This window comes from Erpetoichthys calabaricus, chromosome 8 (assembly GCF_900747795.2).
Source record: "Erpetoichthys calabaricus chromosome 8, fErpCal1.3, whole genome shotgun sequence".
Lineage (NCBI taxonomy): Eukaryota > Metazoa > Chordata > Cladistia > Polypteriformes > Polypteridae > Erpetoichthys > Erpetoichthys calabaricus.
This window is the reverse complement of record NC_041401.2, coordinates 99,778,817-99,806,424: the sequence shown is the minus strand read 5'-3', so window position 1 is coordinate 99,806,424 and position 27,608 is coordinate 99,778,817. Positions and strand designations below refer to the sequence as shown.

Genomic DNA, 27,608 nt, shown 5'->3' with positions numbered 1-27,608 from the left:
CATTTAATACCTCCACATTGAGTCTGAATATATTAACCTCTGTACTCATGCAAAAAAGTCAGCATAAAGTAATATCGATACTGACTTTTATGATGTGAGAAAAATATGTGAAGGGTTGCATTGATGAAGCCCAATATGCAATGATGGATGATGTGAAGAGAGAACTCAAATGGAAAGGAGGCAGGATTAGTAAGGAGATTTGGGGCAGAATGGCAATGAGCACTGAGAAAAAGTGTGACATCCTGACTGATGTGCTTGGAGGCAAACGCTGTGACATGAAGGACAAACGGCATATTGTGATAGCTGTCAACATCACTCACACCAAGTAATAACATTTCCGTATTCTCTGTATTTCGTAGTTCTCATCTATCCACTCCTTTAAGTAAATAACAAAACTAATAAAGGACAACGTTGGAGAAACATCATTTGGTCTAAAGGAAGGATATACTGTAACTGGGTGTCATCTGCATATGAGTGAAAATTAATGTTATGTTTTCTAATGATAGTTCGCAATGAAAGCATGTAAAGCGAAAAGAGTAAAGGCCCCAGTACTAAGTCCTGTGGGACACCATATTTAACACCCGAGTATAATAATGGAGTACTGTCAGCACATTTATTTCATAAATTAGAACTAAACCAGGCAAGCTCAGCACTTGTAAGCTCAATGAGGTATAGCATCATGTACAGTAAAACAGAATGGTCAATGGTATCAAACAATGTCACAATATAATTACTCCAGAATTTCCTTCAGAAAGTCATGTACAACACGGGTTAGTGGTGTTTCTGTACTATTTAAGAAAGAAAGTGTAAATTTAAAACGTGGGTCTATGATTAAGTATACGTGGGTTTTGCTCTGGCTTTTTAAGTAATAGTCTGATAGCTGACATTTTTAATGTAACAGGAACTGCGCCATTCAATAATGAATTATTGAAAGTGCTAAGAATGGGTGATGCCAGAACATCTATTGAGCTTTTTACTAGTTTAGTTGGGACAAGAACTAAGGGACAAGTAGTAGGTTTCACTTTTGAAACTGAAGTTATGACGTCCTGTTCTGTTACCAAATTTAAATTACTTAAGTAGTGTCTGCAAGATGAGACAGGATTTGCTAATCTAGTAATAAGTCTGTGAGGTGACTCTGGAATCTCATGCTGTCAAATTTCTCATTAAAGAAGTTCATAAAGTCTGCACTGCTAATGTCTGTATGTATTTTGCATTGTAGTTCAGCCTCTGTTCTAAACCATACATGGGAATTATTACGGTTGTTATTCACTCTCAACTCCCAAAATATTGGCACCCCCTCAAAAATTGAACAAAAACATTAACATAAAATAGATACGACATACAATGATTCTAATATTTTTCAAATGTTTGGAGAAATTGTTGACTATTTATTTAATAAAAACGATTTCTGAAAAAGTGTTTATCTTGTCAAAAATTATGTGACAAAATTATTGGCACCCTTGAAGAATACTGTAAATAAGACCAAATAAATTTGCATCTATGGAGAAAAATATTTCTTAATGTTGCATTTAATGTCTAGGAACTTTTGGTCTCTAGGAACTGCTGTCTATGACCATTTCCTGGTTCATTGGGTATAAATATGAGGTAACACACAGGTAAAATCCTTTTGTCATCCATCAACATACAGTAGGTCAAACCAAGGGGCTGTCAACTCAAATGAGAGAAGAAGTTGAGCTGCATAGATTGTGGAATTTCTACAAAAATAGGTATTAAAATGAAATTATCTGTAAACACAAACAGGGCCATATTAAAGGAGTTTGAAAACCATGGAACTATTGAAAATTTGCCAGATAGGGGACACACCCTCATATTGCCACCACAAACTGTGAGAAGGATGCCAAGAGAGGCAAAAAGGAGTCCATAGATCACAGTTTTACAACTGCAAAGTTTAGTTGAATCTTGGGGATTCACTATTTCAAAGTCAACTGTGAGACGACACCACCATGACCAGAAGTTTTATGGACGAGTGGCACGAATGAAGCCTCTCCTGAGTCCAAGACATAAATCCCAGTGTCTCAGCTTTACCAAGTAACATTGGAGATACAACTGGAATCATGTGTTGTGGTCTGATGTGACAAAAATTGAGTTTTTTGGCCACACACAACATCGCCATATTTGACGTAAAAAGGGAACTGCATATAAAGCAAGGTATCTCATACCCACGGTAAAATCTGGTGGTGACTCTTTGGTCCTTTGGGTCTGTTTTGCTGCCAGTGGTTTAGGAGCTCTTGTTAAAGTCAGTGGCATAATCAATTCCAATAAATACCAGAACATCTTGGCTGAAAATCTGATTGCCTCTGTGAGAAGGCTAAAACTGGGCCGTGGTTGGCTCTTCCAGCAAGACAATGATCCAATGCACACATCAAAAGCAACAAAGAATTGGTTATAGGAACACAGAATCTACGTTTTTTAATGGCCCTCTCAGTCTCCAGATTTGAACCCAATTGAAAATCTGTGGTCTCAACTGAAGAGATCCGCTCACAGGAGAAAACCAAAGAATCCTTATGAGATGGAAATGTTTTATATGGAAGAGCGGTCCAAGATCCCTCCACAAGTGTTTTCCAGCCTTGTTCAACACTACAGAAAGAGGCTGAATGCTGTCATTTTCTCCAAGGTAGGCTCCACCAAATACTGACATTTGGGGTGCTAATATTTTTAGAATTTGCCTTATTATGAAAATTTGTGTTAATAAAGGAAAATGTTATTCTGTTCGAAAAAGGTGTTTGACAATAACAACATGAGACTTATGCATTTGTTTAAGCCCAGCATATCATTCATTCAATGTGTGGTTCCTTTTATACAGTATATTAATTTTACCTCATTTTCATGGAGGGTGGCAATAACTTTAGAGTTCAGTGTATTAATCTTGAATAGCGGTCTGAGTGGGCTATAGAGAGCTTTTTATATTTTAAAACACTTATCTGCTTATTTGGTTTGGAAGTCCTGCAGCTTTTTGCTCTTCATCTGTGTTTCAGGTTTTGACATTCTAATTTAAGATCTTAAGTACTCTCATTAAACCGCTGTTGTTTCAATAGGAGCCACTGTATCCAAAGTCTCTTTCGAAGTCACATTATAATTTAATGTTAGCCAATCCAAATTACCTTCTACAATCATGCTTGAGATTCTCGAAATATCTACAAATTGTAATGCAGAGTTACACTCTAGATGTTGCACCGTTCTTGTTTTAATCTGTGAGTGTGCTGGTAAGGGCGACACCCAATCAAACATAATTAAGTAGAGATCAGAAATGACTTCATTTAATGCCATAATATTAACATTTTGTAAATCAACTTCACAAGTAATGATTAAATCTAATGTGTGGTTGTGACTATGAGTCAGGCCATTGACAATCTGGCAAAACCTTACTGAGTTTAACAAATAAATAAAAATGTGCTAAAAGTGTTAGTTTCCACATCAGTGTGTATATTAACATCCCTCTTCGGCACTACATGATCATAATGTATGGCTAAATCGGATAAAAGTCTGACAAATTCAGTCATGAACATTGAATAAGGACCTGGTGGTCTATAGACCAGTACTACAATCGTGCTGGCGTCTGTTTTTATTATCTCAAAGAAAATAAATTTGCCTACGTTTTTAGATAGATAGATAGATAGATAGATAGATAGATAGATAGATAGATAGATAGATAGATAGATAGATAGATAGATAGATATTAATGTTAAGATAGATAGATAGATAGATAGATAGATAGATAGATAGATAGATAGATAGATAGATACTTTATTAATCCCAAGGGGAAATTTTTAGAACTGGTTTGCAGTTCATTACACAGAATGATCCCAAGGCCACCTCCATGACCAGTATTTCTTGATTTATGAAGGACTGTTTAATCTTTTGGTGACACCTCAGCTAAAGGAATAGTGTCAGATTTACTAAGCCAGGTTTTAGTGAGAAGACACAAATCAGATTATGTACTTAAATAATATAGTTTACCAAACAGCTTTACTTCTAAGAAAGCAAATGTTTAGTAAGCAGCACTTTAAAGTGCGAGGATGTTTCTGTACTGGTGTTAAGTGGTGCTTTATTTTGAATTAAATTACTTATACAGGTACCCATAGTGTCATATCTCAGCCCTGGCTAGGATTCAAATGCTTGTTTTGTCTTTTTGTTGTCCGTTTTTGCTTTATTTGTATATGTTACTATTTCCTTTGTTTATGATTTGCAGTATTCTTTACATTTTATGTGTCTGTATTTAAGCCTGTGTTGTGTTCCATGTGTTTTGTGGGTGGTCCCCCTAGATGTGGGGCTACCTGCCAATCACCGCCAGGAACTGCCTTCTGCTCTGTAAATCCAGAAGGTTCTGTCAGTTCATTGTAAATGCGCTTGGGAGTCTATGAGTTTACTTGTGTGTATCGTTTTTCTGTGTTTATTGGATTTCTGGATTTTTGACTTTCTGCTCTGTGTTTTGACCTCACTATTGGAATCTGTATTGGGAATTGTTCGATTCGCATTGCTTTTATATTACATCCAATTCCCTTTTGCCTTTGTGCTCCATGGAGCTTTGTTGTCATTACAACACTTTTTTGTGAAGAAGAAATCTTTTATTTTCTAAAGATTTTTTAGGCGTTTTTTTGTGTGTATCTGGCTTTTTGATGGGATTTTCCTCTATACTGGGCATTTTTGGAAGTTCTTTTGGGTCTTATGTATTTTCAAACTCCTACTTCACAACACCTATTGGAGGATCTCATTTTAACTCTTAGTCTAATTATGCTCTTTATCCTTTGGTTATCAAGTGATTTAGATTTTGCTTTCAGGCTACATTTATGAGATACCCCACAACAAATGTTTTGAGTAGCAGCTCCAGGAATGTAAAAGGTAGGAAAAACAACAGCCTGCGATTTAAGATCACAAGGCTGCGACCTGAATTGTGCTTTGATCAGTCGGCCAGGCCGTTTTTGCTGCCATATTTTGGGAAATAAAGGATCCCGTCCGGTTAGGATGAAGACCATCATGTAATATAGTGGGTTCGCGGCTCAGAAGGAAAGACCAGTTTTTAAATAAATAATCAATGCATTCGCGGCTTAAAGAGGGGGTATGGTAGTGTGGGCAGAGCAGTTCCCGGGTGCGATACGGGCTTGAGTGTTTCCACAATGAAGTGCACAACGTTTGTAATTGATGTCGGGAACTGCTAATCACCGCACCTGTGCCATGTCCCTATTATTTGCAGAGGGGAGGGAAAGAAAAGAACAGGGGATAAGAGAGAAGAAGGTAGGAGCGAGCAAGTAGGGAGAACAGGCTTGCCGGTGAAGGCAGACAGCTGAGAAGAGAACCCTGAAGGTGTGTTTGGCCAACACTTGGGGTGGGGGCAGAAAGAAGCAGTCGCGCCAGCTGATCGGTTTTGAGTGGACGACTCGCCATGGAAGGGAGCAGAAGTCAGAGGCTTGGGAAGTTGAGCCCAAGTGTGAGGTGTTGGGAAACCCAAGTCTTGGTTCGGAGGGATCAGCTGTATGGAGCTAGGGGATGGAAGGCTACTGGAACAATGTAGTAGGCAGCTGCACCTGCAGGTAAGTGACTCCACTGTTGCAGGGCCTGGATGGGAGAAATAGAGGAGTCGCCAGCTAAAAGATGGCACCGGGCTTCTAAAGGACAGCCTCCAGCCTGCTGTTGATTTTAACCTTGTTTAAACTGGATTTATTTATTGAATTATTTTTTAACCTCCACATTACACCTGATTTTATGGATTATTCATTTATTGAACTGTTTTGAACGCTGCAGTATTGTTTTGAACACTTTTTGGTTTTCACTGTCTGTTTAATTAAAATACTGTTTGCACTTTGCACCTTACCCTTGCTTCGTTTGGTGTCCTCATTGTCCAGCTCATCCAGTTACATTACTGACGGTGTCGGGTTCAAGAGGCTCCCGAAAGAGAAATAGGAGCATGGAGCAGAACCCGCATTGTCACACATCTCTCTTGAATAATCCAGGCCTATCCTAAAAATCATACCAATTATTCACAAAAAATATACTTTTATTTGCACACCAGGTCTCTAACCAGCAGTGAAGGGACTACAATTTGCTATAAATCACCTCTCCTCTATATAATCTTGGTAAGGGGCCAGACACAATTAAATTCCAGCAGTTTCTTTTAGTTTTGGTGCATAAAGATATGAAATTCTTGTTTATTACCTCAGATTGCTGCATATAGATATCATTAGTGCCGATGTGCAACAATAAGCTAGACACTTCATTGTCGGCCAGAAGGTCCAATTTAGCCTCTGTGTCAGATACCTTTGCCCCAGGAGGCATTTAACTTTAGCTGCTGGATTAACATAGTTTGGAAAACTAACATTCCCACACTATGGAGTCACCAATTATGAGCACTTTGTTATTCTCAGCCTTGACAGAATCTATTTTGAGCCCGAATTGGTGACCTGGGGGCTGAAGGCCTACATTTTGACTTCTTAGACCCCATCTCACTGTTATCCATTCGCCCTGTGACTAAACTGGTAATGGTAATTTTGGCCCCGCACAGACTACAGTGAGACCTGGAGAGACTGACGCCAATTCAGAAATGACTGAATTGTCTAAGCAAACAGAGTCAATCCAATTTTCAGTTTACCTAACAGCTATTGGATTCCTAACATGATCCTCCAAAGAGTGTGTTTTCCCAACCAACTCTTTATTAATTACATTTTTGGCAGGTGAAGCTGACTGTTTTATATGATAGAAAACATGAACTGCACATACTGTATCTTGACATAAGGAGACTGTCCAATGAAAGGAAAGAAAAAGATATGAGGCAGAACGTCCTGCAATTAGCCCATCTCCAAGAACAGTAAACCTAAGGAATATTTCTGAACAGTTGTGAAGAGTCACTAGTCTTGCTGACCTTCTTTATTTTTACATCCATCAGGTACTGACCCAGAGGAGACCATCCTGAATGCTTTCAAGATTTTTGACCCTGAGGCCAGTGGACACATCAAGGCAGACTAGTCAGTATTGGGGCCTTAACCTAAAGTATAACATTTTGTTTAACTTCACTGATCATCTCCATTTCAAATCTCTAATGGGTTGTGTGGGGCCTTTGGAGAAGTAAACCTGAACTTTTATTTCCCAGCACACATTCTGGGTTTTTAATTAATTTCAGATGTTTTTCCTTATTTTAAACATTTATTATTGTTACACTTCCAAAGGATCAAACAGCATGCTGTTTTTTGACTTAAGAAATTTCATATTTTTTACCTTTCAATGTGAGCACTTTTCAAAAATTTATGCCACATTATAAATATGCATCCGGACAATTCCTCACTTGTGTGACCTGGCATTTGGTTTTAGTTTTACTCAGTCAGAGTTTGAAATTTTAAATAATCTTCTGGGCCTGTTCTCACCATTGGAAAGTGACAAACGTCACTGGCTCTCTGACACTGTCACCCATACTGTGCCAGCCTGGAGCTGTCAACACAATGTGAGAAGTGAGCAGAGACCCAGAGAAACCTCAGGTAGACATGGGGGAGGAAATGCAAACTTTACAAAAGGATAAAGGATCTCAAAATATGAACAAGTTAGGGTTTTATTAAACACGCTCAAGGAGGGGATGAACGCATAGGTAAATATGAAATATTATTAATCCAATACAAAACAAAATCCAATCTTCCACAATGAGCCCAGCAATAAAACAGTTAGTCTGTAAGTGTCTTGTGAAAACATCAAACCACAAATTTACATCTCTTCTGCTGTTCACCACCTCACCCTTACGACTTCGGCCCAACTCACCTTCCATATTCTGTCTCAAAATGACCCCATAACATAGTGGAGGTCTCGAGATTATTTTAGTACACTCTCACAATTTTTAGGATTTAGCCATAAATTTGGAGAATTCGAAATCTTAACCACTACCACCCTTTACATAGTTACAATAGAATATAATACAACTTATTTTTTGTATCGCACTCTTCACTGGTGCAGAGCGCTGTGAACAATTCCCCATTAAACTCCAAGTTTAGATTATACTAATTATTATTACTAAATACAGAACATATACATGTAGATTTGTTAAAACACACATAACACAAAGTAGAAACTGATTAACATACAGTGCATCCGGAAAGTATTCACAGCGCATCACTTTTTCCACATTTTGTTATGTTACAGCCTTATTTCAAAATGGATTAAATTAATTTTTTCCTCAGAATTCTACACACAACACCCCATAATGACAACGTGAAAAAAGTTTACATGAGATTTTTGCAAATTTATTAAAAATAAAAAAACTGAGAAATCACATGTACATAAGTATTCCCAGCCTTTGCTCAATACTTTGTCGATGCACCTTTGGCAGCAATTACAACCTCAAGTCTTTTTGAATATGATGCCACAAGCTTGGCACACCTATCCTTGGCCAGTTTCGCCCATTCCTCTTTGCAGCACCTCTCAAGCTCCATCAGGTTGGATGGGAAGCGTCGGTGCACAGCCATTTTAAGATCTCTCCAGAGATGTTCAATCAGATTCAAGTCTGGGCTCTGGCTGGGCCATTCAAGGACATTCACAGAGTTGTCCTGAAGCCACTCCTTTGATATCTTGGCTGTGTGCTTAGGGTCGTTGTACTATGTTAACTGTAGGGATGGTGCCAGGTTTCCCCCAAATGTGACGCCTGGCATTCACACAAAAGAGTTCAATCTTTGTCTCATCAGACCAGAGAATTTTTTTCTCATGGTCTGAGAGTCCTTCAGGTGCCTTTTGGCAAACTCCAGGCGGGCTGCCATGTGCCTTTTACTAAGGAGTGGCTTCCGTCTGGCCACTCTACCATACAGGCCTGATTGGTGGATTGCTGCAGAGATGGTTGTCCTTCTGGAAGGTTCTCCTCTCTCCACAGAGGACCTCTGGAGCTCTGACAGAGTGACCATCGGGTTCTTGGTCACCTCCCTGACTAAGGCCCCTCTCCCCCGATCGCTCAGTTTAGATGGCCAGCCAGCTCCTTCTTCCACTTATGGATGATGGAGGCCACTGTGCTCATTGGGACCTTCAAAGCAGCAGAAATTTTTCTGTAACCTTCCCCAGATTTGTGCCTCAAGACAATCCTGTCTCGGAGGTCTACAGACAATTCGTTTGACTTCATGCTTGGTGTGTGCTCTGACATGAACTGTCAACTGTGGGACCTTATATAGACAGGTGTGTGCCTTTCCAAATCATGTCCAATCAACTGAATTTACCACAGGTGGACTCCAATTAAGCTGCAGAAACATCTCAAGGATGATCAGGGGAAACAGGATGCACCTGAGCTCAATTTTGAGCTTCATGGCAAAGGCTGTGAATACTTATGTACATGTGCTTTCTCAGTTTTTTTATTTTTAATAAATTTGCAAAAATCTCAAGTAAACTTTTTTCACATTGTCATTATGGGGTGTTGTGTGTAGAATTCTGAGGAAAAAAATGAATTTAATCCATTTTGGAATAAGGCTGTAACATAACAAAATGTGGAAAAAGTGATACGCTGTGAATGGAAACCAATGACATCTGCCCATTAATTAAATGATTAACTGTGGCCAATTGAGAAGGGAGGAGATTAAAATGTAAAAGAGAAAGTCAAAGACTCGGTCAAACACAGTCGCAGTCCTGGAGATCGCGGCCAACTGGCCACCTACCCATCCTGGGCATTCTATTGTGGAGTCTTTGCTGGGGGTCCAGTCTGATGAGAGAGTCTTTCCATTGGATGATCCCATTGCTCCTTTATCCAGCATGACTTTTCCTTATGCAGGAGAGCAGCCTGGCAGTAGTGCATTGGCACCAAGTGCCACATCAGGATATTGTAAAGAGAAACAGAATAGAGGAGGGTTAGTTAACACTTTATAATAATAATAATAATACATTTTATTTATATAGCGCCTTTCCCATGCTCAAGGCACTTACAGAATAAATAAAGAACGGCAGAATATACAGTATATAGCATTGTACAAACCAGATAAATAAACAAAGAAGATTAAGACAGTAAATTCTGAAAAAAAAACAAAAAAAACCAGACAACATAATTGATGGTCTAGCACACACACATACAGGTTACATGAGCATCTTGACAGAGAAGTAAACTAAGAGAAAGGTAATAAAGTCAAGTAGAGCTAAAAGCCTTCCTGAACAGATGAGTTTTGAGTTGTTTTTTAAAAGAATTCATGGAGTCAGCTGACCTGATTAATTTCGGTAGGTCATTCCAGAGTCTGGACGCTATACAGCTGAAGGCCCTGTCACCCATGGAGTGTAGATTAGTGACGGGCACAACAAGATTACCAGAATCAGAGGACCTTAGTGGGTGGGCAGGCACATAGTGATGGAGAAGGTCACTGATGTAGTTTGGTGCGAGGTTATTTAAGGCTTTGTAGGTTATTAGTAGGATTTTATATTTGATTCTGTAGGACACAGGGAGCCAGTGAAGATGGAGCAGGATGGGTGTGATGTGCTCGCTGCTGCTGGCTCGAGTAAGGACTCTTGCAGCTGAGTTTTGAATAAGCTGGAGCTGTGATATAAGATTAGAAGGGGCACCTGCCAGTAGGGAATTACAATAATCGATGCGGGATGTGATAAAAGCATGGACAAGTTTCTCAGCATTAGAGAAGGAGAGGAAGGAGCGAACACGTGATATGTTACGGAGGTGAAAGTAAGAAAGTTTCTTAATGTGATTTATGTGGGCGGAATAAGTGAGGGAGGAATCAAAAATGACACCAAGATTTTTTACAGTAGAGGCAGGTCTGATGAGATCACTGCCAAGATTGACTGGGAAGGAGCTCATTTTATTAAGTTGCATTTTAGTCCCAATTTGCAGGAGTTCAGTTTTATTGCAATTTAATTTTAAAGAGTTCTGCTCCATCCAGGTTTTAATTTCACTAAGGCAGGTTGTGAGCTGAGAAAGCTCTGATGAAGTTCCACTTTTAACATTGAAGTAGAGCTGAGTATCATCTGCATAAAAATGATAACCCAATCCATAACTACGGATAATATGGCCAAGGGAAAGCATATAAATACAGAAAAGCAGAGGACCGAGGACAGAGCCCTGAGGGACTCCTTGTGTGACTGGCGCTGAGCTGGATCTACTGTTGCCAAGACTAACAAACTCTTGCCTATCAGTCAGATAGGACTTGAACCACTGGAGGGCAGTGCCAGAGATACCCAGCATGTTCTCCATTCTGAACAGTAGGATGTCATGTCTGACAGTGTCAAATGCTGCACTGAGGTCTAACAGAATTAATATGCTGGTTTGTCCAGAGTCTGCTGCCATAAGCAAATCATTGGTTACCCGTAGCAGAGCAGTTTCACAGCTGTGCCGCGCCCTGAAACCAGACTGAAAGGGTTCCATCAAATTATTAGAGGTTAGGTAATTGGTGAGTTGGGAAGCTACAACACGCTCAAGAACTTTTGACAGGAAAGGTAAGTGGGAAATAGGCCGGAAATTGTTAAGATTGTCAGCATCAAGGCCAGACTTTTTTAACGTTGGGGTTACAGAAGCAATTTTAAAAGTGAGCGGCACAGAGCCAGTGTCAAGGGATGAGTTTATTATTGTTGTAACAGTCGGGATTATGGCATGAAGGATTTAAGAAGTGTGGTGGGGATGGGGTCCAGTACACAAGTAGTCTGCCTCATCTTATAAAGCAGGTCATTAACAAACGCAGATGTGACTGGTGAGAACTTAGAGAAGGAGCTGGATGGAGTGGGAAAACAGGGAGAGATATAAACAGATGATGTATTTATGTTGGTTGAATTATTTAGATCTTTAATTTTGTTACGGAAAAAGTGGAGGAATTCCTCACAGACTTCAGTAGAAGAGGTAGTTGGACCAGATGCGGGTTCGAGTAGTTTATTAACTACAGAGAACAAAACCCTTGGGTTATCATGGCCACTTTCTATTATTCTGCCATAATGGGTGTTCTTGGCAGAAGTTAGTGCTTCTCTGTAAGCTCTTTGGTGGTCAGAGAAAGCCTGGATGTGCACGGTGAGGCCAGTCTTACGTGACATTCTCTCAAGGCGTCGGCCAGCTGCTTTCATAGATCGCAATTCTGAGTTATACCAAGGAGCTGAACGTTTAAAGGAAACCTCCTTATGTTTTAAAGGAGCTGTTTTATCTAATGCTGAGTGAAGGGCTGTGTTATAGTGGTGAACAAAACTATCTAGTGTTGATGGAATAGGTGCAGACAGTAAAAGATCAGAAATGGATCCAGAAAGGATAGAGGGACAGATATTTTTAAAGTTTCTGTAAGAAATTTGTCGTTTACAGGTAAGAGGTGGGAAAGGTAATGAGACAGTGAAAAATACTGCTTTATGGTCAGAGAGTCCCAAATCAGTGCTGTAAATGTTGGCAACAGATAGTCCAGAAGTGCAGATCAGGTCCAATATATGACCGCCACAATGGGTTGGAAAATCAACATGTTGTGTCAAGTCAAAACAGTCCAGTAAGGACAGGAATTCATTTCTCAGTTTAGATGTGGGGGTGTCAATATGGATGTTGAAATCACCAAGAAGCATAATTCTCTGAGAGTAAGAGCTTAGGTGGGTCAAAAGTTCAATCAGATCGGATAAGAAGGATGCATTGTATTTTGGGGGACGATAGAGAACAATGAGTGAGACAGGACCTGATTCCATTATTAGTTTAAGAGCCAGGCACTCAAAAGACAATGGGCAGTCAATTGGGATTCTTTTAACGTTTAAGTCTTCTCTGATAATTACTGCCAGCCCGCCTCCTTGTCTTGGAGCTTCGAGGCTCTGAGTGGAAAGTGAAACCAATTGGAGTCGCCTCTGTGAGAGACGCAAATTCGTTTGGTTTTTGCCAAGTCTCCGTTAGACACAGAATATCAAGTTTGGTGTCAGTGATGAGTTCTGACAACACCAACGCTTTGCCATTAAGAGACCTCGAGTTAAACAGTGCAATATTACATAATGAGGCTTCTTTCTGCACAGAGCCGCAATCAGGGTTTATTCCCACATAATGCAAATTTGGCACACCGACAATTCTATTTCCAGGGTCATGAGAAGGACGGCGTATTCCTGAGCAAATGCTGCCGGTAGTCTTTTCATTCGCAGCCCGGCGGTGGCGGCGACCTGACCCGCGATGTATATATTTCGGGCGCTGCAAAATACCGGCGTCCTTTAGGATGTTGCAGTCAGACCATTTGCTCTGGACAAACTGTTTAATAAGAAGGAGTTTGTCATGAGAGTATTTTAGCATGATGCTGAGTAATACTTATCTGAATAGCAGTGGAGAAGCAGCACAGCAGAGTGGAACCGGTAGGACAGGCGAGTGTGGTAGCGTAGGTGAGCAGCCATAGCAATCAGCAGAAAGCATAGCAAGAGGAGGTAGCAGGAGTTGGAGGTTCCAATACACAGTCACAAAATGTAACGCTTGGTAATTTCAGGCGTGATCGCCCCGGAGCCAAAAGCCAGGTTAATAAGAACATCAGATCAGTTCCCAGTCGTATAGTACTATAAGATGAAACGGGAGCAGATCAGCAAAGCGAATTAAATATAATCACGGAGACAGATCATCCCGAGGTCCTAGATTGCCAGGCACAAAGAAATGCTTGAAGGTTCTCGTCCCGTGATCCACAGACTCAGCTATTCCCAGTCAAAGTAGAGTCCATAAAATCTGTAAATATAAGCCAAATCCATACAATTCGAGTCAGCTGTATCCACGAACTATACGTACAATAAAAGAAATAAAACAAACGTAAGAAAGTGTAGAATTAGGCGAATTTTGTGAGAAGTGTTGTTTACAGGGAGGAGCGGCAACAACATGCGTGCGCCAGCGTCCCCTCACCAGTGTTAGATAGATATAAATATGGTATTACTTATATTTCTGTACAAATGACTAACAAACAGAAATGCAGCATGCAGAGCTAATCAGCAGCTCTAGTCAGGGTATTGTATTCAAATGTTGTGGGTCCTCAGCCTCCATTTAAAAGCTGAGACTGAAGGGGCATCTGTTATATTGGCAGGCAGATCGTTGGGGCCCTTTAACTAAAGGTTCAACTTCCACTGTAAATTTTATCAATCCTTGGAATCTTAAGTAGGCCAGCATCTGGAGATCTCCATGTGCGCTGTGGTTTGTAAGTAATGATAAGATTACATAAGTATACACAACCTTGGTCTTTTAAGGCTTTGTAAATTAAAAGGAGGGTTTTGAGTTAACCCAAGATCCAGTGTAAGGACCTAACAACTGGAGTCATGTGTTTACATTTTCTTCTTCTTGTAATAATTCTTGCAGCAGCATTTTGAAATTTATCTGAGAGCTGCATAAAGAACCATGTGAACAGCCAGTGAATAATACATTGCAGTAGTCAATCCTACTAGAGATAAAGGCACAAATCATTTTCTCACATTTAGAAAACATCTTAATCTTCCAACATTTTTAAGATGGAAAAAAAACAACTTTAGACCTCAAACATCATACAATGTATGGCACCAAGCGTCACCCGTAGCAATGCCTCAGAGAACCACTCAACAAACCCATAGAAACTGGCAATGCCAAAGACAACTAAAATTGCACCACTGAACAAAATGTTTTTAGGATGCCCAAAACGACTGGACCCAAAATAATTAATGTTGGAAATGGATTCAGGGTCTAAAAAAAAAAAAATGAACCAAACTGCAAAGGTGCAGTTAGAAAACAGAAAATAACACGAAGACAGCTTTCTTCCTGCAGGCCTCCATTGCAGCCAGTTTCTTAATTTCATGTAATTTTATGTGATTAACTGAACTTTTTTTTTTATAAGATAATAATAGTGCAACTGTAGTTTGTCTTTGAAATCTCAGTATTACTGCCACTGCTTTTAGTGGGTGGGCATCTTTTCAGTTTCTTAATTGCCTTCTTCATTTTGATTTCTTTGTTTGTTTTCAATTCTGAATCACTACCAGGCACAGCTAACTAACTTATATTTAGCCTGCTAACCTAAATGCGCCCATGGATGTGTTCAGTCCTAAAGCAATCAAATATTAGGACAAGGAAAGTAAAACAGAAAACGAGATGACAAAATGTGAACAGTCTTACTTACAGAATGTAACTGATTTTCTAAAAACATAAAATGTGCATTAATAAGAATTTGGAATGCAGTAACAGGAACAAGGAGATGAAGGTGTGATTTGGTTTATAATTAAGAAATTGGTTGGAATGAAACACTTCAGCCACCGTAGCGCTATAAACATATAAATATTTCTGCGCTATAAAGTACTAAAGGCCCCTCATCCCATTTTGTCTAGCGGCCCCTGCTTTCAGTGCACCTGTAATTACAAGTGACCCTGATATCTCCTTCAAACTGATGAGGGGATGAGGCTCACATACCGGTTAGCTCCCAGGGTAGACCTTTGGATGTTGTGCATCTTATTATCACTTTTATTTGTTTTATCTTTTAACCTGCTATACTCATCGTAAAAGGCATAATGTGGAATAAAGCAAGCAAGCTGCCGAAGAGTTGTGCAATTCAAATCCCAGCTGCAGTCCATAGACATTACAGGAAACTGAAAGAAGCTTCTCTCTTATTTTATTACAGCATCAAGCAGATGCTAATGACACAGGCCGACAGATTCAACGAAGAGGAGGTAAGACATTCTGTGTGCTGCGTGTGGTCAAACCTGGAAGAATGTGACTCTGATCGGTATCTGCCAGAACAAAACATCACCAGTTCTGCTCTACACCTTTTAGGCTGTGTAGCTTCCATACACATTTCACATATGCTTGGGACTGAATAAGCAGGAAAAGAAGATTTGGGCGAGTTACACGAGGTGCATTTTATAAATGTTTGCTTTCTATGCACTTTCATTTGCATCAGTCCTTATATTAGTTCAGATTATTACAATGCATGCACCCTTAATTCTGGACTTAGTGCTTGCTGAACATTCGTCTGAAGATTAATTCATTCAGAAGCAGAGGTGGATCTGCTATGAAACTAATGAAGGTTAAGCTTCATGGCCCCTAATCCTGAATGAATTAATTCCACATTGCTTAACAATTGTGGGTGTCTGCTGCACGAGAAGGGGTTTTTAAAAAATAATAATATTAATAACATAGTGTAATTCAATACAAAAGGAAAGTCAGTCATTTTCCTAACCTGCTATATCCTAATACAGGGTCACGGGGGTCTGCTGGAGCCAATCCCAGCCAGCAGAGGGTGCAAGGTAGGAAACAAACCCTGGGCAGGGCTCACACACTAGGGCCAATTTAGGATAGCCAATCCACCTAACCTGCATGTCTTTGGACTGTGGGAGGAAACCCACGCAGACACGGGGAGAACATGCAAACTCCACGCATGGAGGACCCAGGAAGCGAACCCAAGTCTCCTTACTGCGAGGCAGCAACGCTAAAAGGAAAGTCAAAAACAAAAAAGTTATTAACATATCAAAAAAATAAAATTTGTGGTCATCTGTCGTGGAACAACCCTATTGAAGAAGATAATGGTGGTTGTGAAGGGACCCCATAACAGTCCAAGCTTCAGGGCTCCAGGAATTAAGGTCCGCCACTGCTCAATACTCCATAGGTGTACTTCCATGGTGATATTACAGGGGCAGAGAGATGGATCTGCTCAAGTAACTGAGTTAGGCAATACTGTTTGGAAAGCCATATTTAACTAAATATACAAGCATATGTGTCCAACAGGGGGTACATGTTCCCTGGGAATGTGTTTTTAGAGATGTAACTCAAAGTCAGAACCTAAGCATTGTAAGAGATCAGACAGACCATGAAAAAGACTTGGGGAACCACCCTAGCGACCCTGTATAATTGAAGTTAAATAACAAAGAAAAAACACGCAGTAATTGCGAAGACGTTCTTTCAGATGCAAGTCCTCAATTGAACCGAACTCAAGATGGCGAATCTACCAGTTGGAAGAGGCAGGTCCTGGTGGATGGACACCAGATGTAATGTTGGTGGTGTTACAGCCGCCAATCTTCCGGTCTGCAGAGGGAGGAAGAGAGAAAACATTAGGACACAGTGCCAACCCCTTGTGTGGCAGAGAATTACAATCATCAGAGCCCTGAAGCTGTGCCCTGTGCGCACATGCGTGACAGCATATGCAATCTTCAGCAACCATGACAGAAATATCAAGACAAGAGAAATATGGTACAAAAGAATGGATATACAGGGGTGGGCAAAAGAAGGTTTACAGTTGTTCGTGAGGAAAAAGATATGCAGGTTATGGTTATTACAATAGCTTTATTAACTCAGTATCTTTAACTTTATTAACTCAAAAGAATGTCACAATTGCACAGTGCACTTAGGTATAATCTCATAAGTCTTCAATTTGCCAGCCTCACATTCTCACAATTGTAAACCCACTTTGGTCCACCCCTCTGTATACAGTTTGTACGTATATATTTAACTTGTTTTATAATGCAACTTTTGTTCCTGAAAATACATTGCAGTATAATCTTTATGCTTATAAAACAGTCAAAGAGAAGCCATTGAAACAGTATAACCATAGTTTGGTTCTTACTTTGGGGGGTCATTGACGACTGCAGTTCCGTTTCGGCAGAGCGCATGAGGCGTTCTTCTTGGCACACAGTCGATGTTACATCTGTGCAGAAGGTTTCTGGCTAGAGGTCCCCTGATTAGTCTTAAATACCCACATGATTAGCGTTTCAGTGAGCTTTTTGTGACAAACACAAGGTACGAGCTAATTGCTGCATATGGACCCTAACACAGCATATTGGTTTGGCTATCTGTGAACAGTACCTCGGTTATAACCTGCTGAGGTCCCTGCCTGAAGGAATTGTCTTTGCTTCAGCTCTATGCATGTATGTTAAACATAATTAGTCTTGCAAATCACAAATATCAACTAACTATTTCTCAGGTCTGGTTATAGTATATAGTTCAGGTATCTTTAATTACACTTCAAATTAGATTAGATAAACTTTATTAATTCCACGGGGGGATTCAAATGTATACAGCAGCAGAAACATAACAAACAAGAATGAAGACTTACAGGACATATAATACAGTCAGTCAATAAATAAATAAACTTAACAAGTATATTGGGTGGAAGCACTTAATTGGTGATACCAGTGGGCACAACATGGTGGAATGAGGCTGTGGCTAAAAGTGCTTCAAGAGAGCACCACCTGGAGGGGATTTTTCATGATGACATCCATTTTTGCCACCATCCTCTTTTCCACAAAAGCTTCCAGTGTGTCCAAGGTTCACTCTGTGATGGAGCAGGCTTTCTTGATAAGCTTTTTCAGGCTTTGTGCTTATTTTGTGCTCAGGTTGCTTCCCCAGGAGACTGCAGCATAGACCATCACACTGGCTACTATAGACTGGTAGAACATTTTCAGCAGCTTGCTGCACACATCAAACTACCTGAGTCTCTTTAGCAAGTACAGTCTGCTCTGGTCCTTCTGGTACAGTACTACTGTGTTGTCAGACCAGTACAGTTTGTTGTTTATGTAAACCCCAAGGTACTTGTAGCTCTGCACCACTTCTATGTACTCCCCTAGAATGGTGACTGGTCTCAGAAGCTTCTTAGCACATCAAAAGTCCACCACCAGTTCTTTTGTCTTACTGATGTTCAGCTGCAGGCTGTTGTCCCTGCACCACAAGACAAAGTTCTCTACCTCATCTCCATTATTAATGCACCCTGTTTTGTCTTGGTAGAGTAATAGATTACTCTGCTTTCCCCTTTTGTATTATTAATTTGTAGCCTTTGTCAGAATGCCTCAGATCTCACAGACTTACCACTGTTTATAAGGTATTGTACCATATAACCTCTCCCCACCTTCCCTTCTACATTTATAACCTCAGGCAATTAAGTGTAGTAAAAGACAAGCAGGAGTTAAGTTACAATTAAATAATGTATTAATGATAATATTAATATTGGCACCCTGCCCAGGATTGGTTCCCTGCCTTGTGCCCTGTGTTGGCTGGGATTGGCTCCAGCAGACCCCCATGACCCTGTGTTCGGATTCAGCGGGTTGGAAAATGGATGATAATATTAATAAATAATAACAATATGGAAAGTACATTTGAATATTGGCAACCACACAACCTAATAAATGTTTATGTGTAGTTTCAGGCAGCACACAGACTTGTTAGTTACTTAAAAATGTCTCTAGTTTATTTGTGGTCAGCTTTTTTCAGAACTGGCCGCATGCCTGTCTCAATATGGCTGCCAAGCTGTGCTCTTCATTGTGTTGTCCTTTTCAGTTCATGGTGTGAGATGGTCTTTCATCAGTTTGGTAATAGAGAGAAGGTGAGGTAAAGCAAGAAAATGTATAGGTTTTCTGTCCAACCCCTAGAGCCAATAGGACGTCGTGGTACTTAAAGGCTTCTGATACAAGCCAGTTCCAAACAGCCATACTTCAGACCAATGGAGGGATAGAACACCTTCACACCTGCCCTCCAAACCATGCAGTCAGGCAGCCTGACTTTCCTGTGGGAGTTGACTGAGAGACTTTAGGAGATAAATATTGGCCAAACTGGTTTGAGGCACTTCCCCCAACTCTGTCGTAAAATTCATTCTTAAAAGGGGGGTAAACATGAATGCTTCTCACTAATGTATCATTAATATTACATTGCTTTGCCTAAGTTACAAATAAAGACATACAAAATTTTTATCAACTTGTATGCAAAATTTTCACATCACAACACACCCCAAGATGGACAACTCATCTGAAAACTTCTGTAGATGACAAGCACTGGTATTGTGCTGGAAGTCTGTTGTGCTGAGAGTAAACAGGAAGAGAGACAGGACAGTTCCAATGAAGACCACGTTTACTCAAAATATTATGTATAAGGAAGCAATTCACAAAGATGATCAAAAAACACAAGACACAGGAGAACCTACCGCCACCACGAGTGCATTCAGGCAAAAAACACAATGGCATATAAACAAATAGCTGTAGAACAAACTGAATTGTTCACCAGATGATGATACGGATAGTGACACTGATGAATACGGCAATGTAGGACCAAACCACCATCATATGCCTGGTGAATTTGATTGCCTGAAGATTCGCCATGGTGTCAGTTGGGTTATGACACAATGGCAAAATGATGGAGACCAATTAGAAGGACAAGAAATGCATTAGCCCCCTGAGCACTGTTCACAATCCAGTGACTGTCAGTTTTTGTGTCACAGGAAATGTGGAAGTCACTAAACCTTGTGCTTTGGTAGCCTGCAGTAACAAAGGCAGTATTGTGCGGTTCAGGCACCAACATTCTACCCTCTCATGCACAAGCAACAGAAAAAATATTATCTGAAAGTGTGTAAAGAAACACGCTTCTGCTGTCCCGATTGTGGTGTCGGGCTCTGCACTGGTGACTGTTTCAAAACATAACACTCAAGGAAGTGCAGGAAGTCTGCATCAGTACAGCAGTGGACACCTGACATACCTTTCCTACTGTGTTTATGTTGACGAGTTGGTATTTACATGCAATAACATTATTTTTTTGTTGGAAAAAATTCAGTGTTTTATAGGGCAAACATAATTTTAAGGAGGCTATGGGAAAAAACAAAAAAAGTAGAGAAAATGAGCAAAGGTCAGGCCAGAGAAGTCAATAAATTTATTATAGGATTCAAAACGAAGAAGGGGGCAGCACGGTGGCGCAGTGGGTAGCGCTGCTGCCTTGCAGTTAGAAGACCCAGGTTCGCTTCCCGGGTCCTCCCTGCATGGAGTTTGCATGTTCTCCCCATGTCTGCGTGGGTTTCCTCCCACAGTCCAAAGACATGCAGGTTAGGTGCATTGGTGATCCTAAATTGTCCCTAGTATGTGGTGTGTGTGTGCGCCCTGCCCAGGGTTTGTTTCCTGCCTTGCGCCCTGTGTTGGCTGGGATTGGCTCCAGCAGAACCCCGTGACCCTGTATTTAGGATATAGCAGGTTGGATAATGGATGGACAAGAAGAAGCACTAAACAGGCAGGGCATGAAAAAATGAAGGGCGCTCAGGGGGAATGCCTCCTGAAGTTCAAGTTGCTATGATCTCTGATCTTTATCATTTTTTGTGTAAATTCCTGTGCAGTTCCTATCAAAATCCAATGGATTTTATGGTTGTGAGACTCCAACATGGGTTTTTTTTTTGTCCAGGGCTTCTTTTGAGACAGTTAATTATTTAATCCAGTTTGTTTCCTATTTAGCCGCCACTATGTTAGGTTTCTCTTTCTGCCATCTCCATGGAGATCCTTCCCAGAGTTTCCCTGGGTGTACTCATTTGTAATGTCAATTCTGCAGAAACAAAGGTCACCTTTAGTGTTTCTAGGGTATCCGAGCTTGTTTTGCTGTATTAAATGACCATTACTTAGTCCTTCCGGTTTTTAAAATCTCGGTTATTGTGTTTGACTCTGTATTTTGCAAACGTGTTTTTACTTTGACAAAAGATCTTCTTGACTTCTGGTTTTGACCCTTTACCCGTTCTTTGACTTACAATCCTCCTCGTGATTTTTATTTTCTTTTTACTGTCTCTTACAAGTCAGCATATACAGTATACAAAACAAGATCTTTATATGATACGTAAACATAGAAAAATCAACAGCACATTACAACATGATCAAATCCAGTGGCGTAGCTAGAGTTCATGCTTCAATTTGCCGCCCTCCAACATATCTGAATATGTTAACCTGTTTAAATAGAAAATTAAAATGACGTATAGAGAAAAACTAAGATACATTTTACATAGATTTATTCATATATAGAGAAACAGCAATAATATTTCACATATAATTATTTATAAGCATCGACTAGACAAGAATATAGTATAGACGCACTGATAAGCCGTGTTCTTATTATTAGTTTAATATAATTACGCTGCAAAAACCAGAACCAGTGTAGTGTACAAGTGATAGGTGGGGATGTTTTCTGCGCAGAGCAAGAATGCATTCGGATTGATAACGAAACAAAATTATAAATTGTTAGAAATTATTAACGATGTAATGTTTATTTTTGTTATTGCCTCATAAATCTTAACTGCTGTGTCTGATGCCATCACAGAAGGACAGTCTGAAAATTATTTTTGAACCATTGGTGGATAAAAATCAGAAAATGTTACTTTTTTTATTCATGAGTGATATTTTTCCAAACCCTGCTGCTTACACACGAATTGTACTGAGCCTTTCGGCCAATAATGTCGCCCCCCAAAAATGTGCCGCTTGAGGCGGACCGCCCCCTCTGCCTGCCTCTAGCTACGCCACTGATCAAACAATAACTTTAAATACATTTTAAAAAGACAAAACAAAACCTAAAACGGAATTAACAACAAAAAAGTAAAATAATATCTGAAAAGCAACAAAACCATTAAACAACGACTAAACTTCAGCCAGGGCAACAACAGAAGCACCATGACAGAGGGAATAATGATGGCACAATTTTTAGTACAGCTGCCTCTGAAAATGGATGGACGCTAATAAGAGAACAGACCACCCACAAGAAAAGGCTTACATTAAGTACAAGGCTCATCTCTACAGTGATCAATACATCTGTGGGAATACATGCCAAACTATGAGACAACTTTCATCTTTCGCTTATACATTTGTCACTTGATTACTCATTTGAGATATTATTGGATCAGACTGCTCGTGTTTATGATGTGTGCAGAGGTTTCGGGATTTTACGACAAGTCACTCTTCACATTTTACATATAGTCGAAAGAGTTAAACTCTTTGTGTCTATGGAGAGCCAGGACAATAAAAACTTCCTATCGTTTCTAGCCGCAGACACTGTAGGTCATGCACCAAAATGTCAACACTCACAGCAATGCAATTTCTCCTGTGCAATATAAGCTGCATCTGCTGTATCTCCTGAATGTTCTGACAACTTGTGTAGAAGGTTGCTTCCATTTAGACACATTTGCCATCTGTCAAGGAGCTGTGTATTTTTCCTTGGCCATGATAACACCTAGTCATCATCATCTTTCCTGCATAATACCATCTTCTTCTACCCAGTTTTATAACCAAAGTTCTGGAAGCATTGCTCTTCTGCCTTCCTATATGGTGACAGGGATCCAGAATCATTTCTGGATTGAGATTCTAAAATAAAAGCAGTAGTCCTTCACAGTTTGCATGGAGCACCAACATGAGTTTGAGTCCGGTGGCAAAAATAAAGTTATGTTCTTTCTTGGACCAAAACAGTTTCCTGAACATAATAGTTTTTAGCATGAGCCATTATGGCTGGTTCTTCCAACCACAATGGCAGACACCCTGGCCTTTTTCTTCTTTAGACCTTGAATGCAATGGCCCTCCCCCTTAACCTGCATGCTGGTAACTATCAAACATTCTTCTATCTAGGCATAACCTTTTACTTTCTTGTCTGAAGACAACCAGTCCACCACAACCTTTTCTTCTTTTCACCTTGTTGACTTTGGGAGGATCTGGCTTATTCTATCTGCTGACGGAGACCCACATAGTTATTTCCTCCCTTGCAACTGACCTTACTATGTATCCTTTACAACACTGTGGACTCTTGACATTCTGCCTTCTGTACATACACATTAATTATTTTTATGTTCATGGAGCCCACCTAAACTACTTTAGGGTTGCAAGGCACCAGAAGAGACCAAGGCCTAGTGCAGGGCATGCCTGTGGCCATCAATTCAAGGTGCACTGAAACTCGCACAGAAATTGGAGACATGTAAACCACATGCAGTACATGCCCAAGCCAAAGTTCATACCTACTTTCCTTTAGTAATAGGGCAACATCACTAAGTCCTATTCCGCCAGGTCCGCACCCCACCTTTCATATTCATACTTTTTGCACATATCATTTTTGTCCTCATTTTAAAGATAAGGCATTACCGCTGTGGTGAGAAAGTGTTCCAGATGAAGTACGCACTCAGCCCATCCATCCATTTTCTGAACATGCCTTGTCCATGGCCAGGCTGTGGAATGTGACAACCTGTCTTGGCCCTCACATCGGGTCAGAATGTGCCAGGTCCTTGCAGGGCACACACACACTTTCTTGCTCTCTCATAGACTCTGACACAATTGAGAGTTGTCAAGTAATATAATCAATGGCCTGCTCAGCTTTACTTGTTCTGGGCTGGAGAGGAGGCTCTCTCTCTCTCTCTCTCTTTCCATGTCGGAGGAGATAAGACTTGATATTTCAGACTTAATTCATGTCAGGTGGAATCCTTTTAGTTTCCAATAAATTAAATCCCACCAGCATACAGTGTTTCACATTAAATCCTCTGCTTGTCGATGCTGCATTATATATCAAGACATCCATTACTAAGAATGTGTGTCCTAAGCCAAAAAATGTTTTTAGACTCTGGTCTGCCAGGTATCATTGGGAAGTGAGCAAACCCAAATAAAAACAATGATAGACATACATGCGAGTTGGAGCCAGCAAGCCTGGAACTGCTTATTTACTCTCCTTCCTCTGCAGATCAAGCAGATGTTTGAAGCATTCCCTCCAGATGTTTCGGGTAATCTTGACTACAAGAATCTGTGCTATGTCATCACCCATGGAGAGGAGAAGGACCGAGAATGAACAGACACGGATACAAAGTTCCAGCTGCTCTCTTGGAAACCACATGGGGGAAGGTGTTAAGAAACTATAACACTTTGTCAATGTAGTGACAGGAAACTTGTGGAAATAAACCATGTTTTGCAAGAAGCACTTTTTGTCAGTACTGTATGTGATAAAATCAGACTATAAAGATTAGACATGAGTTTGCTCTTCAAGGTAAAACTGAAATGATTAACACTTTTGAAGAGGTGATGTGGACAATATAAACTGCTAGACACAACAAATTACTTGCGTATCTGTATCTGTTTTGATTTGCAACCTCTATAATTTCTTCAGAACAAGTTTTTTTTTTTGAGAAAAAATACTTCTCTGGTTGTTTTCTTGGCATAAAACTTTTAAATGTATTTTCTGGCAGAAGACTCCCTCACACAGTCAATGGAGAATTGTCTGCCAGAATAAAGTGGTGAAGCATGCTGAGAGACTGACAGTTCATTTCAAGTTTTGTCTTTGTCTGATGTTCCTAGTGCTGTACTTGAGACTGGGTTCACTGGTAGTGACTGTACCGTCTGTCGTTTAACGATGCCATGTGTTTATCATGAGGTGGCAATGTGTTGAAAGTCGGTTAGACATTCAAGTAAGAACTTCACTCTCCACTGTACTACTTACTACATGAAACAGACACAAAAGTCACCTAAAATTCTTCTGTTACCCAGGTTGTTACTTCTCTCTTTAATCTGCCTTTTTTGTGCTGTGAGCAGCTCTTTCTTTAAATAGTTTTTCATTATCCTCACTAAATTCCAACATTTATGGCAAAGTTCTGAGGATTTAGACTTTTTGATGAGTAAAATGTTGTACTGATTCCAGGTTTTAAAAGAAACAATGTTATTCTGTATGTACAGTATACACTACAGGGCTCACCATTCTCCTTAAAGAGACACACAATCAGATTAATTTAACTCCACCATTTTCTCTGTGAAACAAGAAGTCAAGCAAAATGACACCTTTTACTGGCTAAACTGAAAAGATTACAATATGCAAGGTTTCGAGGCAACTCAGGCCCCTTCTTCAGGAAAGATGGAGTCATTTTGCCTGAAGAATGAGCCTGAGTTGCCCCAAGACCTTGCATATTGTAATCTTTTCAGTTTAGCCAGTAAAAGGTGTCATTGTGCTTAACTTCTCACTACATCCATAATAGCTAACACGGTACAACACCCTAGTACTCTATGAAACAATAAAGTTGATGTCAATGTGAATCCATTCAGCATAACAACAATTACTTCATTAATTTTTTAATGTTGTAAATATTTAACGGGTCTCGAAGAATCACTTTCCAGGGTTGAATAATTAAGTTTCTTCAGGCTACAGTATGAAGAACTTATTATTCAATACCAGACTGCTACTTGAGTCAGATATGGTACTTTATGTGAACTTTGCCTGACATTCTACTTCCTTTTTAAAGAAAACCATTCATATTGTTGTGCCCCTCAGCAGATTTAAAGAAGTTCCTTGATAAAGTCTACATATGTGAATCTTCACTTCCATAATTATGGGATGGCTAAAAAAAATACATTTGCCCTCTTTGTTGAACACGGTAGTACAATGATGTTAGTGTCTTAGAAATGATGAAAAAGTAATCCAATCTAAACAGACAAACTTACAATTTTAGAAAATTTGTGCATCAAATCATGCATCAACTTGAACACATCACGTATGACGTACAATTTTCCAGTGAATGTCCCTGGTTGGCAGAGTCTGAGAAATATTTGCTAGGTCACTGAGAATTGATGCCACTCTGTGCTTTAACACATTAGTTTAGTTACTGCAAAAATGCCCTCTATTACTCATTGACCACTGTATAACAAAACCTCAACATACACTTCTTTGGGTCTTTGTAACACAAAGTATCAGTACAGTGTTAATTCATCTCTTCAATGTATAGTACAGTACTAACAAATCGTCACTATGGAGTGGTCAGAGGTGTCTTAACTGAGACACACTTCTCTTGATATTACATATTTGGCGCAAGCCCCATCTTATGAACAAGTAATTTTACCATCATGACAATACACCACACTGCACAGCGATGAATGACCTGTCTACCGATGTTTTGTAAGTGTCATGAAGACCAGAAGAAGCCTTTGTTAAGGTCTTGTTACATAAGAACAAATGAGTAATAGGTGCATTTTTGCTGTATCTTAGCTAAAGTGTTGTCAATATAAATATGTGAGAGGGGGAGCTAGAAACAAAACTGAGACAAAGCTGAAAGCAAAATAAGGTCAGTTTACAGGCCAGGAAAACACAGAAAAAAAGATGCTGGCAAGGACATATTCAAGTTCAGTAATTAAATCAAAATACTAATTGAGGGAGAAAAAGAAAAACAACAATGGCAGGATCCATCCATCCATCCATTTTCCAACCCGCTGAATCCGAACACAGGGTCACGGGGGTCTGCTGGAGCCAATCCCAACCAACACAGGGCACAAGGCAGGAACCAATCCCGGGCAGGGTGCCAACCCACCGCAGGACACACACAAACACCAAGCACACACTAGGGCCAATTTAGAATCGCCAATCCACCTAACCAGCATGTCTTTGGACTGTGGGAGGAAACCCACACAGACACGGGGAGAACATGCAAACTCCACGCAGGGCGGACCCGGGAAGCGAACCCAGGTCCCCAGATCTCCCAACTGCGAGGCAGCAGCGCTACCCACTGCGCCACCATGCCGCCCACAATGGCAGGATGGTAAGTTTAAAATATTTGTTGCAAGGGAAAAGTTCAAGGTCAAAAATACAGAAGACATTAGAAGCACATAAACTAGGAAACTGGCCTACAGTAACTGAATGAGTAGTGAGTGCAAGGAGCATGTTTAGATGTGTAGCGATTAGGACCAAGGAGGCCTCAGGTATCAGAATAGCTGAGTGAAGTAAGAGACCGGAGGCAAATTTTGAAAGCTAAGTGAAGGCCATCATACATGAAAAAACAGTCACCTGATTACTGCTTTCAGTTCTGAACCATTTCAGCCTCGGTATGAAATAACCAGACAAGTTTGTCTCAGAATCTTGATTGCCTAACGACAAATGACAAATTGAGAAATTAGCTAACACAGAATGGACAAAGGCAATCATGAACAACTTTCATTAAATGAATAACTTCTTTAAATTAACCATTAAATACTGAAAGTCACAATTATAAAAAGTCGCCAAG

The 27,608-nt window shown here is 40.1% G+C and overlaps 1 protein-coding gene across 2 annotated transcripts in view; it reads left to right on the top strand.

The window, feature by feature from the left end:
* LOC114655876 (myosin regulatory light chain 2B, cardiac muscle isoform) overlaps positions 1-24,610 on the top strand; it is a 35,699-nt gene extending 11,089 nt beyond the window's left edge. For both annotated transcript variants that reach the window (XM_028807161.2, XM_051930800.1), the window contains exons 5-7: positions 6,899-6,977; positions 15,507-15,555; positions 24,317-24,610. In XM_028807161.2, the coding sequence (XP_028662994.1) occupies positions 6,899-6,977; positions 15,507-15,555; positions 24,317-24,421 (233 nt within the window). In that variant the 3' untranslated portion in view covers positions 24,422-24,610. The remainder of the gene's footprint in view (positions 1-6,898; positions 6,978-15,506; positions 15,556-24,316) is intronic.
* Positions 24,611-27,608: the final 2,998 nt, after the last annotated feature.